General features: G+C 42.8%; 2 protein-coding genes across 7 annotated transcripts in view; both read right to left on the bottom strand.

The window, feature by feature from the left end:
• The window catches only part of FHDC1 (FH2 domain containing 1), a 36,514-nt gene extending 32,635 nt beyond the window's left edge, over nucleotides 1–3,879 (bottom strand). Inside the window, exon 1 of the mRNA XM_040065811.2 lies at nucleotides 3,805–3,879. The gene's annotated coding sequence lies outside the window, so the exon portion shown is untranslated. The remainder of the gene's footprint in view (nucleotides 1–3,804) is intronic.
• Nucleotides 3,880–9,408: 5,529 nt separating this feature from the next.
• Nucleotides 9,409–16,574, bottom strand: part of ARFIP1 (ADP ribosylation factor interacting protein 1) — a 40,581-nt gene continuing 33,415 nt past the window's right edge. For all 6 annotated transcript variants that reach the window (XM_040065188.2, XM_040065189.2, XM_040065191.2 and 3 more), the window contains one exon: nucleotides 9,409–11,009. In XM_040065188.2, the coding sequence (XP_039921122.1) occupies nucleotides 10,854–11,009 (156 nt within the window). In that variant the 3' untranslated portion in view covers nucleotides 9,409–10,853. The remainder of the gene's footprint in view (nucleotides 11,010–16,574) is intronic.

Here is a 16,574-nt window from a genome sequence, read left to right as displayed (position 1 = left end):
TTCTAAACTCATGGTTCAAATCCAAGCTACGTTAAAATAGCTAGAAATTTGCTGATGATTTGACAGTCTAGCCTAGTGTACTACTTTTTTTGCCTTTGTATTTTTCACACAATTGTCAATAAGGGTGTGCAGTCTCTGTGTTCACTGAGCATCAACTTCAAAGTATTACTAGTCTGGCTGCACTACCTCCCAAAATGCACTCAGAGAAGAAAGATCACAGTTTGATTAAGCTGTCCCTTATACTTTACTTCAGCATCTAGGTTAACAGTGCCAGTTCAATAACAGCGAGAGAGAAAGGACAGAGAAGCGGGTATGAACAGGACCCTACACATCTCTTGATTATCTCATAAAACAACAGGAATCACAATGAGTTTTAGCACTTTTCTTACACTGTCATCTTCTAAATAAAAATGCTGTTACTAGCAGCAAACCTTCAGGTAAGAGCATGACTTCCACAAACCCTACACTTTTGATAAGCCAAATCTATTGAAACAGATCCCTAAGTCTCAGAGAAAAAAAAAGTGTTTCAAATACATGCCATTGAGGAATCTCATGATTTTATGGAAATTTGGAAGCTATCTCAAAAAAAGATTTGGGAATTTACAAGAAAAAACTTTAAAAATTCAAAGATGCCACACAATACAAACTTAGATAGGAGACAGCCCCTGAGCAAAACTCAGTCCCAGGAAAATTCAACAGAAAAAGCTCAAGTAATGCACTGGCACAAAAACAACATCAAATCAGAAATCTGGCACTGACTTAGTGGTATGCTTCCTCAGCAAGGTTCACATGGAGCTAATAGCAACTCAGATCAATTTGACATTGTATAATAGTGATGAAAAAACTTCACTATTTTTGCCAGAGATCCATCACTACACCGTACATGAACAAACAGACTCAAGTCACAGAAACAGGCCTTAGGGCAAATTCTCTCTTGGTCTGCAAGGACTCAGCCACTCGCAGCTTCACTGAAATCAAGGGAAAACAACACAAAACCACGCACTGTACCTTTTCTTCCCAAAACCTTGCTCAGGTAGCAAGGAGCTCCTCTCTCCTGAGTCAGATTTTCTAATCTCATACCTTACGTTATCCGGGCGTTTACAAGAATAGAAAACATATATAAAAACCTGTATGAGGTTTAAATCACAGGCATGATGGAAAATACTTTAATGGCATGGTAAAAAAGAGAGAAGCTACAAAGAAAGTGGATCAGGAGAGAGTGTTTCAAATTTAAGTCAGCATTAACACCCTGCTGCTATTACAGGGCTCTGTATGTTCATGCCTCTCCTCCCAAATTCATGATCATAGAAGCAGAGAGGCATAAAAAAGCAGGTGCAAGGTGGTGGAAAGAGATTAACCACTCAAAGCAATTAAGTGTTGCATTAATTTAAAGAAATACTCAACTAGGAAAAACACTTTTCCTCCCTACTACTTATTTAAAAATGAAAAATGTATTAGCTAGTTTTCCACCATCACAAAGCAGTATTCAACGTTATTATTATTTTCTAACTTGGGTTCCCACACATTCACATTAAAAAAAAAAAAAAAAAAAAAAAAAAGAGTGAGAGACACACACAGACAGACTGACAGACCATGCCCCAGGCAACATCCAAGAACCTAATTTTGAGACTTTCAATAAATCCATATGCTTTAGGAAAAACAGGACCAAATCCCAATGGAACAGAGTTGTAGGAGATGAATCATCAGAGTTCCAGCACTAACACACAGGAGTGGAAAACGACTGATCTCAGACCTGAGCGCTTCTGAGCTAGACAAGGGACACTCCTAGTGAAAGGAGTGGAGAAGGCACAGGGAAGAAAACATCCCAACCTAGATGTAAAGATAGATAGAACAGGAAAAATTGTTTTCAATCCAACGAGCCCTGTACTGCTTCAGATGAGGTAACAGGCAGAGCCAGGAAAGGGGAGGAATCAGCATTTGGAAGGAGGGCATGAAAGGAAAGGCACAGCATAAAGGCTGGCATTCAGCTTTGTTTTCTGACAGATAAGCACGATCCAGGTGACAGAGGTCACCTGCTCGTAAGAGGATGGCAGTCTAGAGTTACCAGATACCAGGAGACCGGTCAAAATTCCCTTCTCGTGCAGCCTCCCTGGAGGAGCGACTCAAAGCTGTTCCCAGCGGAGGCTCCCACCACTGCTGTGGGTGGGAGAGGAGAGAAGCTGGCAGCCAGGACAAGTTCTGGGCCGCTTGCTGGTATCAGCAGGTGCCTCTGAGCAGGAAGTACAGCAAGAGGAGGTGGGGAACGACGCAGCCGTTCCAACTGCGAACTACAGATTACCAAGACACGCTGGGACTGGGATGCGTAATAGAAGCCAAGCAAAATTTTAACTCCTAAGGAGCCTCTCCACGCTTTTTCAAAGGATTAAAGGGGGGAAAAAAGAAATGGACCAAAAGAACAAACGTTTAAGATGTTGCAATTATACCTCATTGTCGCATGTTTGTTATCCAAAACAGCCGGAGAAGCGCCAAAGCTCTAAAGCAACGTCTTTACTGCACGTTTTAATTGTGTCCATATTCGACATAAAAGAAGTATTTTAGTTCTTTGTCTCATTCATTGTTTTAGCCAAGCTAATCTAACTTGGAAATGTAATTTAGAAGTTAGAGGGTGGGGACAACTTTCTCCCCAGGTAAGAGAAGCACTCTAAAGTAATTTGTTTCTTGCAAAAAAGGCAGTTGCCACTGAGACGGACACAGAGTGCGTTCGCATACACAAATTAACAGGTGAAGTGCACCACACACTGAAGGGCATTTCACAATTCATACTGCAAGACACGACTCCCTTTAACTCACACCTTACGTTCTCCCGTGCCCACGTTTCTGTATCAGGCACCCTCCAAGTTCTCATGAGAACAACGCCGAGCCCAACCACAGCATTTGAGTGTCTGCGTCTCAACAGCAACCCCGCAAAGAGGCAAAGGGAGCAACCAGTTGCTGACTGCAGACAGAGAAGCTGCAAACGCCGACAACCAGCCCCGGATCCTGCCAAAAACTGCGGGTTACAAAGAACACGCAAGTCGCGCTATTCAGCGACTTCGCGCTTCCCCACTCAATGCATCCCAGCACAAAAGCCCTGCAGGACACCGTGTCCCTGCCGGCCGCGGGGGGCAGCGGCGCGGCCCGGGCAGGGACCCGGGGCTCGGCCGGGGGGCTCCACTGCGGCTGGTTTTTGTTCGGGTTCCCAGGTGCCGCGCTGGCCCCGCCGCGGGGAAAGCGCTCCCACGGGAGCGGCCCCAGCGCCGCGCACTCCGCCCGGAGCAGGTGCCTGGCTGAGGTGCCCTACCGCCCGGACCATCCGAGGGTTCGCGACACATCCTTACTCCGTAATTCCCTTCCACCGCCGCCGCAGGCCACGGGGCACGGCGGAGGGCGCCGGCGGCTGGGCTGCACCCGGGGTAACACCGCGCCCGCTGCCCTCCGGTTCCCGCCGAACCCCGACGCCCCGAGACGCGCCCCGGCCCGGCGGGAGCGGCCCGACCCCGCTGTGCCCCGCAGGACGCGGCGGGGGCAGCGCTCGTCCCGCCGGAGAAAGCCCGGGCGCCCGGGACGGCGCCCGCCCCGCCGAGCGAGAGGAGCGGCGGCAGCGGCTCTCCCTCCGTGGTCGGGCCCGGGGTACCGCGGAGAGGAGGACCCCGTCTTCCCGGGAGCGCTCCCTCCTCCCACGCCTCGGGAAGGCGGCGAAGGACCCACACAAGGCGGGCGGCGACCCCGCTGCGGTGCCCGGCCGCGCCCCCCGGCAGCGCGGAGCCCCGGCGCGGCCCGGGGGTCCCCGCGCCCCCCGCTCACCTCGGCGCCCGCGGGAGCACGAGGCGCAGCCCGCTCCGGTTGCCGCCGCCGCCGCCGCTTCCTCCCATCGCGCCCGGCCCGGCCGCGCCGGCGGAGCGCGGGGCGGGGCAGCGCAGGCGCGCCCGGGCGGGGCCGCTGCAGGTGACGGTGACGGCGCCGGGAGCGGCCCGGGAGCGGGGCGGCGGGGCCTCGATCCCCCCCTGCCCGGCCCGTGCCACCGAAAAGCCCGTGCGGGAGGAGAGCGACCCGCGACCCAGCGCCGGTGCCGCCGCCGCGGCGAACGGAGATGCGCAGTGGCGCCTCCGGGAGCACTGGATCTAAGCCAGCTCCGGCTGAGCTGATCCATCGGCATTTCCATCCATCCATCGTTACCCGCAAGCTGTCAGCGCACTCACAGCAACGATTTCTATAGGAACAGGACAGCGGTGCCAGCGGCAGCGCGCCCGGCTGAAAGGAACGGGCTCCTCTCCACGGCTGAAGCCTTTCGCCCTGTGCCCACGCTCCCGAGCAAGCGCATCCCTCGGTCCGTCCCGCATCCCTCACCCGGGCGCTCCCCGCCGGCTCGGCCCTGCAAGCTCGGGGGAAGCAGGCAAGACGGGCCCCTTGTGACTCCAAAGCGGATGGCGTGAAAGAAGTGCAGACGAGTTTAAGATGTGATCGCAGCCCTGGGGTACAGCGCTCCAAGCAGCAGCACATGTGAGTTGTGGATGCTCAAAAGCAAAGTACTGTTCACTGATAAGCCAGCAAACAAACACAAATGGTTCTAAAATATTTTATCAAGAGATTGATTCGTATTTCTAAAATAAAACCCTTTTCCCATGAAGAGTAAAGGTGAAGAACTTCACTCAATTATTAGTCAGTCCGCACGCCCCAACACTATTTTTTACAGAAGGCAAAATACAAAGGCGGAAACAGGAACCCGTCCCCTCTTGAGAACGAAGGGAGGAAAGAAGTAACCTCACCTCCACTCTTAATGAGCCACCAGAGCTTTTGAGCTGAGCACAGGAGAGAGAAAGTAACACCTTGGCACAACCAGGGGTGGGAAGGCAGGAGCAGCGGGTCAAATCATGTCTTACCTGAGTGTGTAGTGCCTCACCTGTGCCATTTACTCTGCTCAGGTGTTGGGAGGCAGGAACCCGAGGAAGAGTGGGAGACCAGGTGGCCTCCTCTGGCCCCAGGCCTGGAGCCCAGGCCTATGGTCACTGAAGTTACACCATTCCTGCTCACACTTCTGCAGCCAGAGATCTGACCTACTGGTCTGGCAAGACAGCCTGCTTGAGTCACCTCAATTTAAAAAAGTAATATTAGAACAAAAGGAAAATTTAAGGAATGTAATGCCAGAACCCAGTCATTTAAGCTGAAAATTCACTGAGTGAAGAGAGCTCAACTGCAGTAAAAGGCAATTCCCATCACAGCACACATCTCTGCCTGGCAGGGTTAGCAGCAGCTGGAGAGGACACGCTCAGCTTTGAGCCAGTGGACATTCCTCGAGAGTGTCAGGTCAGCCCTGAGGTCATCGGCGAGGAAGCGCTTCGCCGCTCGGACTGTAACTGCTTGTGCTGGAGCCAAAGGGACTTGTTTTCATTGCTGCCAGTCATGAGCACAAATGTTCTCTCGAAAAGACGGAAAGAGCAAGCCAAACAAGAGACTTGCATAATGGCATTGTATTAAAAAAGTCAGAACCCAGACAGGACAGCAGAGGACCTGGGAGCCAGTCCGGATGTGAAGTTAAACTCTTCACTTTCCCTCACCCTGTGGGTTTGTTCTCCCTGAACTTTTCCAAAACATGTTAGCAAATTAATTTTAAGGTTTTAGCTGATTTTTTTCACCTAAATATGTAACGCTCAACAGGCAGATATTTTGCCCACATGGCTAAAATTAACGAGCTGTAAACAACTGAAAACAGGTCTTTACAGTAGGAAGTATTAGGCAACTTTAATAATAGGTAGATCAAGCAGCCCCACCTATAATAAATAACAAATGCACCTCCCCAGAACAGATAGCATTTAGATGAGTTGGTATACTACAAAAGCAAATCACACAGTTAATTTTTTTAAAGATTTCTAGTTAATGAAATGCTCAAGACAGTTTTCAGGGTAACTACATTTTTTAAGGCATTTTTTCAATGAGAAGTAAAAAAAAAATACCTTCTCTTTTGTAAACGCTGCTTTTCTTAGGAGCACAAAGATCCTACTTCTTTAGGCTAAACACAAATCCAATGACTGAACAGATCTAATGGAAATAAAGCAATTTATACCCCCTGAAAAAAGGTGTCATCTTCATTACAAGCCCTCAATTCTACAGAGTTTGGACAAAGGGAGGAGAAAAATTAATTGTGACACTCCTGTGACATTAAAACCAAGTTATATTTGGGTTCAAAATTAAGCACTCTGTTAGTTAAGCTCTCAAAACAAAACTCTGCAATTAATTACCACCATCACATAAAACTAGCATGATGCATACGCATATATAAGAAAGGCAAATCAAACTGAACAGGCAACACAAGTTTTTAGCATTATTTATCTCTTAAGTGCTTGAATTTACAGCCCTTAGTATTCTTTAAAAGACAGCAAGATGTATAATTATTTAATTAGCACAGTAAGACACTATTCCTTAAGTACTAGGAACACACTGCTGATAGCTGAACTGCTCCTGAATGAACCCATGGATTTATGCTGCCATAAACAGCAAGAACAGGGAAAACCTGAACTAAAAAGTCATTTCGGGTTCATTCTGTTCTATATCTGATCTCTGCACTTAATTAAGAAATGTTATCAGACAGCCACACTGGGACCCATCTCAGTCCTACCAAACAATGTTACACGGCAACTCCTGATCTCCCTTTCTGCTCCTCCTGGAATAGCAAATACTCCCTTTCCTCCAGTAGCTCATCAAGAGATGAGACTGAGTGTATTTGCTCAGAAAACAAAGTTCTGTCACCTACGGCCATTATAAAAAGTTGAACTCTCACTTTATGCTGAGAACAAGTGCTTTACAGAAGAAATACACCACCAAGAGCAGACAGCACAGAATTCTTGCTGCCCCTGCTCCCTTCTTACACTCTTTTTTTTATTTTTTAGAAAGGCAGCTGAAGTGTAAAAGGCAATGCTTCTGTGCCAGCACTCTCAGCTGCAGGAAACAAAAGATTTGCAAACCACACACTGAGCTTTTCTGTCCAAGGCCACTGCAGTGCAAGGGTCATACACTGCTGCTCTGTGCCTCAGAGCAGGGACCCTGAGGAGAACAGCAGCACATCACTTTCCCTTTCCACTGCTTCTCCATCAGTTTATGCTCTTCTTCTGGCACAAGCCATCCTACCTGCTACTCCCACACCACAGGGTAAGCTACTTCCTTCACTCCCTTCAAACTACTGCCATGATGACAAAAACATGTAAACTCCCCCCATCTCCCTGGCTATTTGGTTTCCACTCTAAACTTATGGAAATTAAGAGGAAGGACGTTGGTGAAAACAGATGTAGAGGGATGAACAAGAACGCTGTCACAGAAAGAGAACTCTGTTTTCTATGGATCCCTAGCTTTAACAACAGAGCAACTGGAAAGAACGCAGAGACGTCGAAGAGCGACTAACAAGGGCAAATAGTAAGAAATGAGAGGAATATAAACCAAGCAGCAGTCAAATCCTCAGTCTAATAAAGATCTTCTAATAAAAAGAAGTCCTTTCAATTTGACACAACTTAGCAATGAGTAGTTTGATAATTTTCGGGTGGGAGCTACCACAAAAGATGATAAGATTCATGACTAATATAAAAATTTTTGTGACTAGTACAATCCTTACACCAAGCATGCAACATGGAAAATGTAACCAGACTAAAAAACACCCCCAAACCTAAAGATAATTGCAGATGAGGAATGCTAAATAATTACAATACCTTATACTTCTTGTAACACCACAACAAGGAACAAGAGCAGATAAGCAAAGCATAAAAAGTGAATATGCCCCCCATTCAGTTCAAAACAGAGTTGAGGCCAACATCTAGCTTTCCTTTTACATTACTTTGATCATTTCTGAAAGGACAGACTGACTAGAGATAAGGTTTCTGGGAAAACCAGTTGACTGAAGATTGAAAAAAAAGCTGTTACTTTAATGATGTTGGTGTGTTACTATACTCTGCTTATGTAGATCTCTTTCCAAATAAAAATACAGATACATTCTGTAACCAGAAAGATTCTTTGTAAAGGGCTTGTCAAAGCATGAAGTAGGGCAAAGAGCATTTTTAGAGCAAAAAAGCTGTCTGTAGAATTCAGATGAACAAAATAACAGGAGCAACATGTTTCAAACAAGCCAGGAGTACAGATAACTTATACTATGGTTACTGAGAATCAAAACAGCTCCCCAAGTCTCTGGTACAGCAGCTACCACAAGGGATCTGGAAATGTTACTAATTGCTTGGAGTTCTTCACCCTACGAGACCTCACACAACACTGTAAGCATTAATGTAACAATTTGTCAACAGAAATGAAATTTTTCACAGACTAGTCTCCACTAGGTGGGTATGCCCTCCTCTACAAACAACAAAAAAACCCCATCCTGACAACTGTCCACCTAGATAAAGGCCACATTACAACCTTAAGATATTTATAATGCTTTTTTTTGCAAAAATCAGAAAGCCTGACAACCATAATTACGTCCCACTGGAGACACTGAAGTAAATGTATTTTCTTTACAATCTCTTGATACATGTTTCTAAATTTGGTTAGATCTAAAAAGCTGATTTTAAATGTAAGATATGAACTTGAATTATTTCATAAGCACATGTATTTGAGCAGTGACAAAGAAACTTTACAGTACTACAGCAGGCTACTATCAGTTTAATAACCTATTGATCAATTGAACAGAGAACCCGCCTCACTGAGGCTACCCATTAATTGTTTTGGTGAACAAAACTAAATTCTTCCTTCCCCCTGGTACAAACAATACACAGACAGGTTTTAGCAAGTAATCTCTTTGGTCCCAGCTTTTCTTCCAGGTGAAGAGACTTCAGCAGTTTTAAGCCATTGCAAAAGTTTGAGGGTTACACAATGCCACATCGGCCAGTCTTTCTTAAGGCAACTGCAGATTCAAAGTTCACTCTTACCATTTCTGACAGATAAGTTCCTTCTGAGGAGCAGCAGTCCAAGGCAGGAGACACGTGAATCTGAGGGAAAAACCAAGAGCACATATTCCTTATGTACCCTCTTCCTACAGTGTTCTGAAAGCTGATGCTTCAGCTGCGGTTGGTGGGTTTGCATTCTTCACCCCTGCAATAATGCATTTCTCGGCTCATCCCTACAGTCACTCAGCTCGCTTTCCTTGCACTGTCACACCACACGTGTGCCGGGATTCGGTGCAAGTCAATGGCTTCATAAGAATTGTAAATGAAATTTAATTTCCTTTTTTAAAAGTTCAAGTTGAAAACCACACGTATTGAAAGATCTGTTTTGCTGTGGATTTACTTTCCAGCTGAACTTGCCCACTTAAAAAGCATCACCACCTAGGATTGCTTTACGAGATATTCTTGGGCAGGGGTGACAATTCACAAGAACAGATCTAAGCTTTCACTGCAGAAGCTCCCTTCTACTTTTAACCATCACAAGTCAAGAAAGTTGACTGCAAACACGTTTAATATGAATACAAAATTCAAATAGGATATACATTTTAGGGAACGAAACCGATCTATTACAAGAGATTCTGACAGAACAAAAACATAAAGAAGGCTCTGTAAGGCCAAGAATTTAATGAGGAATGATTAAAAAGTTTGATTTACAGTTACATTACAGTTGTGTTAAGCACTGAAAACTTTAAGAATGTCAGCTGAAAGGCGTTTGAACGTACAGTACATAAATCATACAATCCACACCATTGTAAATAACATATTTGAAGTATTTCACTTTACTTAACATAACATAAAGCAACATAACATGTGCAAATGAGGACTCCATATATTGAATTTAAAATGTCTATGATAAAATTGACATATAATTTTACATTTAAGGACTACAGAAATGATGAAGAAATTAATGTGTCCTACATTTAACTCCCATTACTGAAGTATGCTTTTCAATTAAACAGAAAAAACATACTGGCCTGATTTCCTCCCCAAATCATACCTGTTAAACATGAAATTTAACTAAAGCTGTAATTTGCCTTAAGTGTACAATGACAAAGCATTTACACAGTTGTCTTCCCGTTGCTGGGAACTGACAGACTATTACATGAAAGGGTCTTAGATTATGTACACTGGTGGAAAATATTATCTTATAAAAAGGCACATACCTGTGATTTAAGGCTAGTACGGTATTTGTTTCATAGAGAAAGAAACATTTAAAATGAAATTAGTACATTTAATGGTTGGCCTCACTCAGCAAACCACTTGGTGCAAAGCAAAAATGTGTGCTCAGAAGCCTCAGACTGACAGTGATTCTTGCTTTAGTGTTTTTTCGGGTTTTTTTAACCCTTTGATGGAAAGGTATATTTTTAAAAAAGACATTTACTGCAATTCCACTTGTCAATGAGCCATCTGCTACTGTTGCCTTATATGCAGGTATCACATATAGGCCTTATATTATTCATCTGCAAAATATTCTTTTAACTTTCTCCTTTTTTAAAAAGTCGTATGAAAATTACTAAAGATGTTTTCTATATTCATCTATAAAATACCAGATGTTGGTACAAATCATGTAAACCTCCATTTGGAAATATTTTGACTAGCCACCAAAATACCAGAAATCACAAGCATCATTTGTCAGTGCAAATCTATAATAGCTTTGTTTCCCCTCCCTCTTTCCCTCCCCTATCCCAGTTACAGAAATAACCGCCAACCTTTACATACAAAAGGAGTGCTCTATATTTGAAATTACAGAAATTACTTTTGGTTACCTTAAAGTCACCCACTTTCCTATCAAATTCAGTTTTACAGCATTATAAAAGGGGAAAAAATTTTAAAGCTGTCCATTCAAGAATCACTGCAACAGTCCTTCAACCCCAACCCTTAATTATTCTCAGATTTATAGAATTTTAAGGTAACATTGGATCCTCTTCTATGATCTGATTACTGTTCTTCGAGCCAGGATGGGGCATCTGCTCCAGGAGTTTTCAATTTGATGTGGAACTGTTTAAGTGTCTGTTCAAGCTGCTTCTGATTGCCAGCAAAGTATGCCGCAATGGCATTGTGGAATAGAACAAGCTGATTGTGCAATACCTTCACCTGCAGGCAAGGAGAGAGACACAGGAGGAGAAGAGTGCTGTTAACATCATCACAGGTCAGTTATAAAGAAATAGGTGCATTTGAGATGCTCAGATTTCCTATAGATTTATTTAACAAAAGCTTAAAAATACAGATACCAAATGCAAATATGAATTTCTTTAAAGTTAAAGATTTAGAGTTTTCAGAAAGTGTGTTTAACAGTCAATACCAACTCAGCATGCACAGAGCAAACACAAGTCACTAAACAGCATAATGTTATCAAATATCAAACACTTGATTACAAGTACTTGATGCCTTGAAATTAGATGCCAAACCTCTAAGATACGTGCCTGCAGGCCAAATGGACCTCCCTGAAACAGTACATGGCAAGGGCATGATCTGAGTATATAGTTCATGCGTTTGCCCCCCTTGCAGAGTTGCTTTCTTTAAAATCAAATTAAACTGATGTCCTTCTCCCAGCAATATTTCTTGCTCACCTCCTGTAACACAGGATTATTTGCAGCACTTTGTCAATATCTTGACTCTAACATTCCTGCAAAGTCAAAATAGTCATGAAACACACCTGTCACAGCAGCAACCAAAACCTGGGGAGAGGAGCACAAGGGCAGCTGGAGGGCACCACTGTTTTTCTCTTCCAGCCTGGTCTGTGATAACAAGCTACAGCCTCACTAATGAAGTCAAAGTTAAGCAAATGTTACACTTCCATCCTAGCACACCAGGAAACCTGAAGCTGTGAATGGACAGCAGTATGCTGAAAGGCATCTGTCGAGTTTCTCTTGCAGCCAAACCCTGTCCTTTTAATACCTGAGAGTATTCTCAGCCCAGCACCACCTTACTCCTGTGTCAGACCCCAGATCCCCGTGGTGGTGGCCCTGTACCTGTTTCCAGCCTACAAGGCTGAGCCCAGCAGCAGGCAGCCAACATAAAAGGGAACAGAGGAACAAGGTGGCTGAGTTTTCTGCCATGCTGGGAATCAAAACTGTCCTTGGGCCAGGTTTGGCCTATGCCTACCAGTGGATCATGCCTGTTTTAACAGGTTATTTGTTATTGGCTACTGTGCTTCTCTGAAATGCATGCAACTCAATATAGAAATACCTTATTGTCTTCATTTAATGAAAGATTAAACCTCCCACCATTATATTTGACATGCTATGACACCTGAAGAGTGCAACACTTACTCAGAAATATAATTAATATATTTTAAAAATTCCTCAAGAAAAATGGCTGAGCATGTGTGTATGTATCCCTGCAGGAATATATAAAAATTCTGCACAAAGTTAAAGTTTCTAATTATATCACTTTTTTTTTTTTTAAATAACTGAATAACTCAATTCAAAAATTAAGTGAAAAGCTGTTCTGTGCTGGCCCAAATTTTCACCTAAGTTGCTCTGATATCTCAAAATTGGAATTTCTATGTTTTCTCCCTATGTTTCCCCTAATAATTCAGGTTAATTTATGCAAATGCATGCCAAAGAATAGGCTTTTTGTCTCATTAACAGTGTAAAGTGATACTTTATTCCGGCAAAAGGCTCTCCAAGAAAGTACATGAGAGGTGTGAATGGTTAGAAAGGAATTCCCCATCATACCTTTAGACAACTTTTTTTTTTTTTTTCATTTACAAAAGAATTTACAGAATTTATCACATACAGACATGTTAACATCTAGGAGATATAGGATTTAGCTAACTACACTTCTTCAAACAGAGTTCAAACTCTTTTTTGAGTCATAAAAGATGGCCTCTTCTTCATTTTGACAGGTATATAAACATACAGATTTTTCATCTATAAAAATGTTAATTACCAAAATATTACACTTTACAAGTGGAAAATGTCACAAGAACATGAAGGGATTGTTTTAAAATGTTTAGATAGAAAGCACAGTGCTTTTCTTGAACAGACTCTTTCATCACTGACATGCAAGACTTCATGCAATCCAAGCCAGGAATTCTACAGAGAAGTACACTCACTGTTATAGCATATTATTAAAATGCTACAAGGGTTTTAGGAACTCAAATAAAACAGGGGTAACAGACCTCCCCTCCCAGCCCAAGTCCATCAGTCTGAGACTATATTTGTACTTTGTTAGGGTAGCTTTTAACATAAACCTTCTGTGAACTGCCCCAAAATCTTCTGATGATTTTAAAAATTCAGTCAGGCTTAGGCTCAAGGATGTGTGCACACACACACAGACACACACAGAGGCAGGAACTGACAGTGCAGAGGCAGATAATTTGGACTGAAAAAACATGGCTTGTTTTGGAGGGATTTTTTTTAACTACTAAATCTATCTCATTGTATAAGGTGGTATCCCCTAGATCACTAGGATGTAGTGGCATAGTGGTATAAATTTTGTGATTGTTATCAAACTGGTTGCAGAGGTACAACGTGTTACAACTTCTACTGTCCTCCTTCAGAAGCTGATAGCTAAGTGAATCCCAAAAGTGATGGTGGGATCTTCTTTTCCGTAGCTTCATCCAAGTAACTTTAAGATAAAGTTTTTCTAGAAAAAGACCACTTAAACTGACACTGTACTATGAAGCAGCAGCCAGCAAAGAGACAAAAAGCTGTAATACCTCAAAATACCCAATGTCCACAGCAAAACCACCTGCAACCACAGCTAAGGCCTGAACACCAACTATTCATTTAAAACCAAGTTCAAATTTACCCACTTTTCCCATGAAAAAAATCTCACTCCAATTTGGGGAATGGGAAAGTATCTTACTCACTCCCACGTCCAGTCACTGATTCCAACTTCCACACTGTATCTCACCTTAGCCCTCTGTTGGCAAAACATTCATGCAGCTATGCAGTCAGTTGGCTCAGAGAACAGATCTAGATTAAAATTAAGCAGACAACAACATATCTGCTTTAACCTGGATCAGTTCCCCAATCTGCTTCTCTACACAGCTGTAAAAACACTTTTACAAACACTAGAGAGAAGGCAATGGGGGGAAAGGTAGGGATGAAGGGATCACTTTGTTGTTTTTTTTTTTCAGCTATGCCTTGAAAAAATTGTCAGATTACAGCAGTAAAGGCCAACTCTTGATCACCAAGCTGTAGCACCAATTCCAGGAAAGGAGTGTTTGAAGATTTGCCTCAATCTAAGAATGCTAATGGTATGCTGCTAAAATACAGCTTCCAGTGTATGACTAACATTTCATGTTAAAAAGCTGTCAAAAAGCCATTGTGCGTTACAGTTGAACAACAGTCAAAATCTTTGTTCCTTGTTAATTAACGACATATACCTATTTGTTCCTAATTATAAGCAGAGTAAGCACTCTGGCAAACATATCTCAAAACAAAACTGAACTCTGTGGATAAGCACAAAAACCAAGACACGACTTACACAGGAGACTTAAGTGTCATATACAGAAGATACTAGAGGTTGGATTTGACTTTTCATATGGATGCTCTTAACATTTCAGTTCTTTCTAAATACTGTCCTCTTCCCCCCCTCCCTCTGAACACTGTATTTTCTGTAGCACAGTATGTGCGTATTTCTTTATATCCTCCTCATGCAGCCTGTTTCAGCCATCACAGAGACCAAAAAGTCAGCACCTCTTTGAGTCTTTCTATGAGTTTGTACCTCCCCACAATCACCACAATCCTTTCTCCTAGCTATCTTAATTTGAAGGTACTTAGTCTAAAGAGTTTCATCCTGTGGGTCTCCACTGGATTGCAGACTGCTTTCATTTGTAGAAGCAAGCATTTAAGACTCAAACTCCTGAAGTACAACTCACACAAGTGCAGTCAATTTCTTTCTCTACATGGAATGGTATTTGACATTTCTCAAGTGCATCCAAGAGTAACAGGGTATTTTTCTTTAAAGGACAAAACCTTCTAAAACTGTTTCCAGAAATGACAGAAATCTTTGAGCTAAGAATAGGCCATCATCCTTATTTTAAAGAAATTAACTATTTGTAAGATGCAGATTTTGAATGCAACTATTCTTATAGTTATTAGCAAATGCTACAAACTTCTACAGAACTCTGCCAGCTAGGGATAGCACCAATAAAACTTTGTATCAGCATTAACAAAAATGAGTTCTAACTTCAAGATCAAATCCTGTAATAAAAGTCAATGGAAATCTTGTGTAACTTGGTTTTAGAGATAGAAACTTGCAATTCCAGCTTTACTGTAAGTGCAGCTCTCTGAGCTTTTGACAGCTTTTAATTGAAAGATTAGCATAAGAACTGAGGAGAACAGGCACAAAGAGACTGCAACCATGTGATGCCTTTTCGCCATATAGGGAAAACTTAGATATGGCCATCTAGATTATGGGTTCTGGTGACATTTCCAGCAACACAGACCAACTGGAGCCCACCAGCCAGTTAAACTGGCTTCAGAGATTCTTTGCAGCACCATTTACTACGAACACACTGCTGATAGCTGAACTGCTCCTGAATGAACCCATGGATTTATGCTGCCATAAACAGCAAGAACAGGGAAAACCTGAACTAAAAAGTCATTTCGGGTTCATTCTGTTCTATATCTGATCTCTGCACTTAATTAAGAAATGTTATCAGACAGCCACACTGGGACCCATCTCAGTCCTACCAACCAATGTTACACGGCAACTCCTGATCTCCCTTTCTGCTCCTCCTGGAATAGCAAATACTCCCTTTCCTCCAGTAGCTCATCAAGAGATGAGACTGAGTGTATTTGCTCAGAAAACAAAGTTCTGTCACCTACGGCCATTATAAAAAGTTGAACTCTCACTTTATGCTGAGAACAAGTGCTTTACAGAAGAAATACACCACCAAGAGCAGACAGCACAGAATTCTTGCTGCCCCTGCTCCCTTCTTACACTTTTTTTATTATTTTTTAGAAAGGCAGCTGAAGTGTAAAAGGCAATGCTTCTGTGCCAGCACTCTCAGCTGCAGGAAACAAAAGATTTGCAAACCACACACTGAGCTTTTCTGTCCAAGGCCACTGCAGTGCAAGGGTCATACACTGCTGCTCTGTGCCTCAGAGCAGGGACCCTGAGGAGAACAGCAGCACATCACTTTCCCTTTCCACTGCTTCTCCATCAGTTTATGCTCTTCTTCTCCAAGGCAGGCATAAGCCATCCTACCTGCTACTCCCACACCACAGGGTAAGCTACTTCCTTCACTCCCTTCAAACTACTGCCATGATGACAAAATGACATCTTACACAATAAATAGAAAAAATAAAGTAAAGCTTACCTCAGAAAAGCTCTCACCAGATAATTATATTTAAGCCAGTATTTAAGTGTAAAGGAAGTCCTTTCTATAGCTCATTTGGGAACCAAATGAACACACCCTTCAGTAAATATTTTTACATCTCTAGTGTCAAAACTGAGAAATGTCAACCACTGATAAAAAGGCTGAAGCATGTGAGATTCCATACTGTATTAATCTAAAAGGCAGGAAGGAAAAAACAATCTCTTTCAGAAACAATTTGTAGGCTGTGACTGCTAACAGGATGCTTGGTCTAATTCAAGACTGTCACTAGGAAGACAACCTCTTCAGTGTTTCCTAAACTATCTTATTAAGTTTAAAAATATATGGAAATGAGTTTTGTGCAAGATGGAAATAAAATGCTT

Source organism: Hirundo rustica, chromosome 5, assembly GCF_015227805.2.
Source record: "Hirundo rustica isolate bHirRus1 chromosome 5, bHirRus1.pri.v3, whole genome shotgun sequence".
Classification (NCBI taxonomy): domain Eukaryota; kingdom Metazoa; phylum Chordata; class Aves; order Passeriformes; family Hirundinidae; genus Hirundo; species Hirundo rustica.
This window is presented reverse-complemented; position numbering and strand designations above follow the sequence as displayed.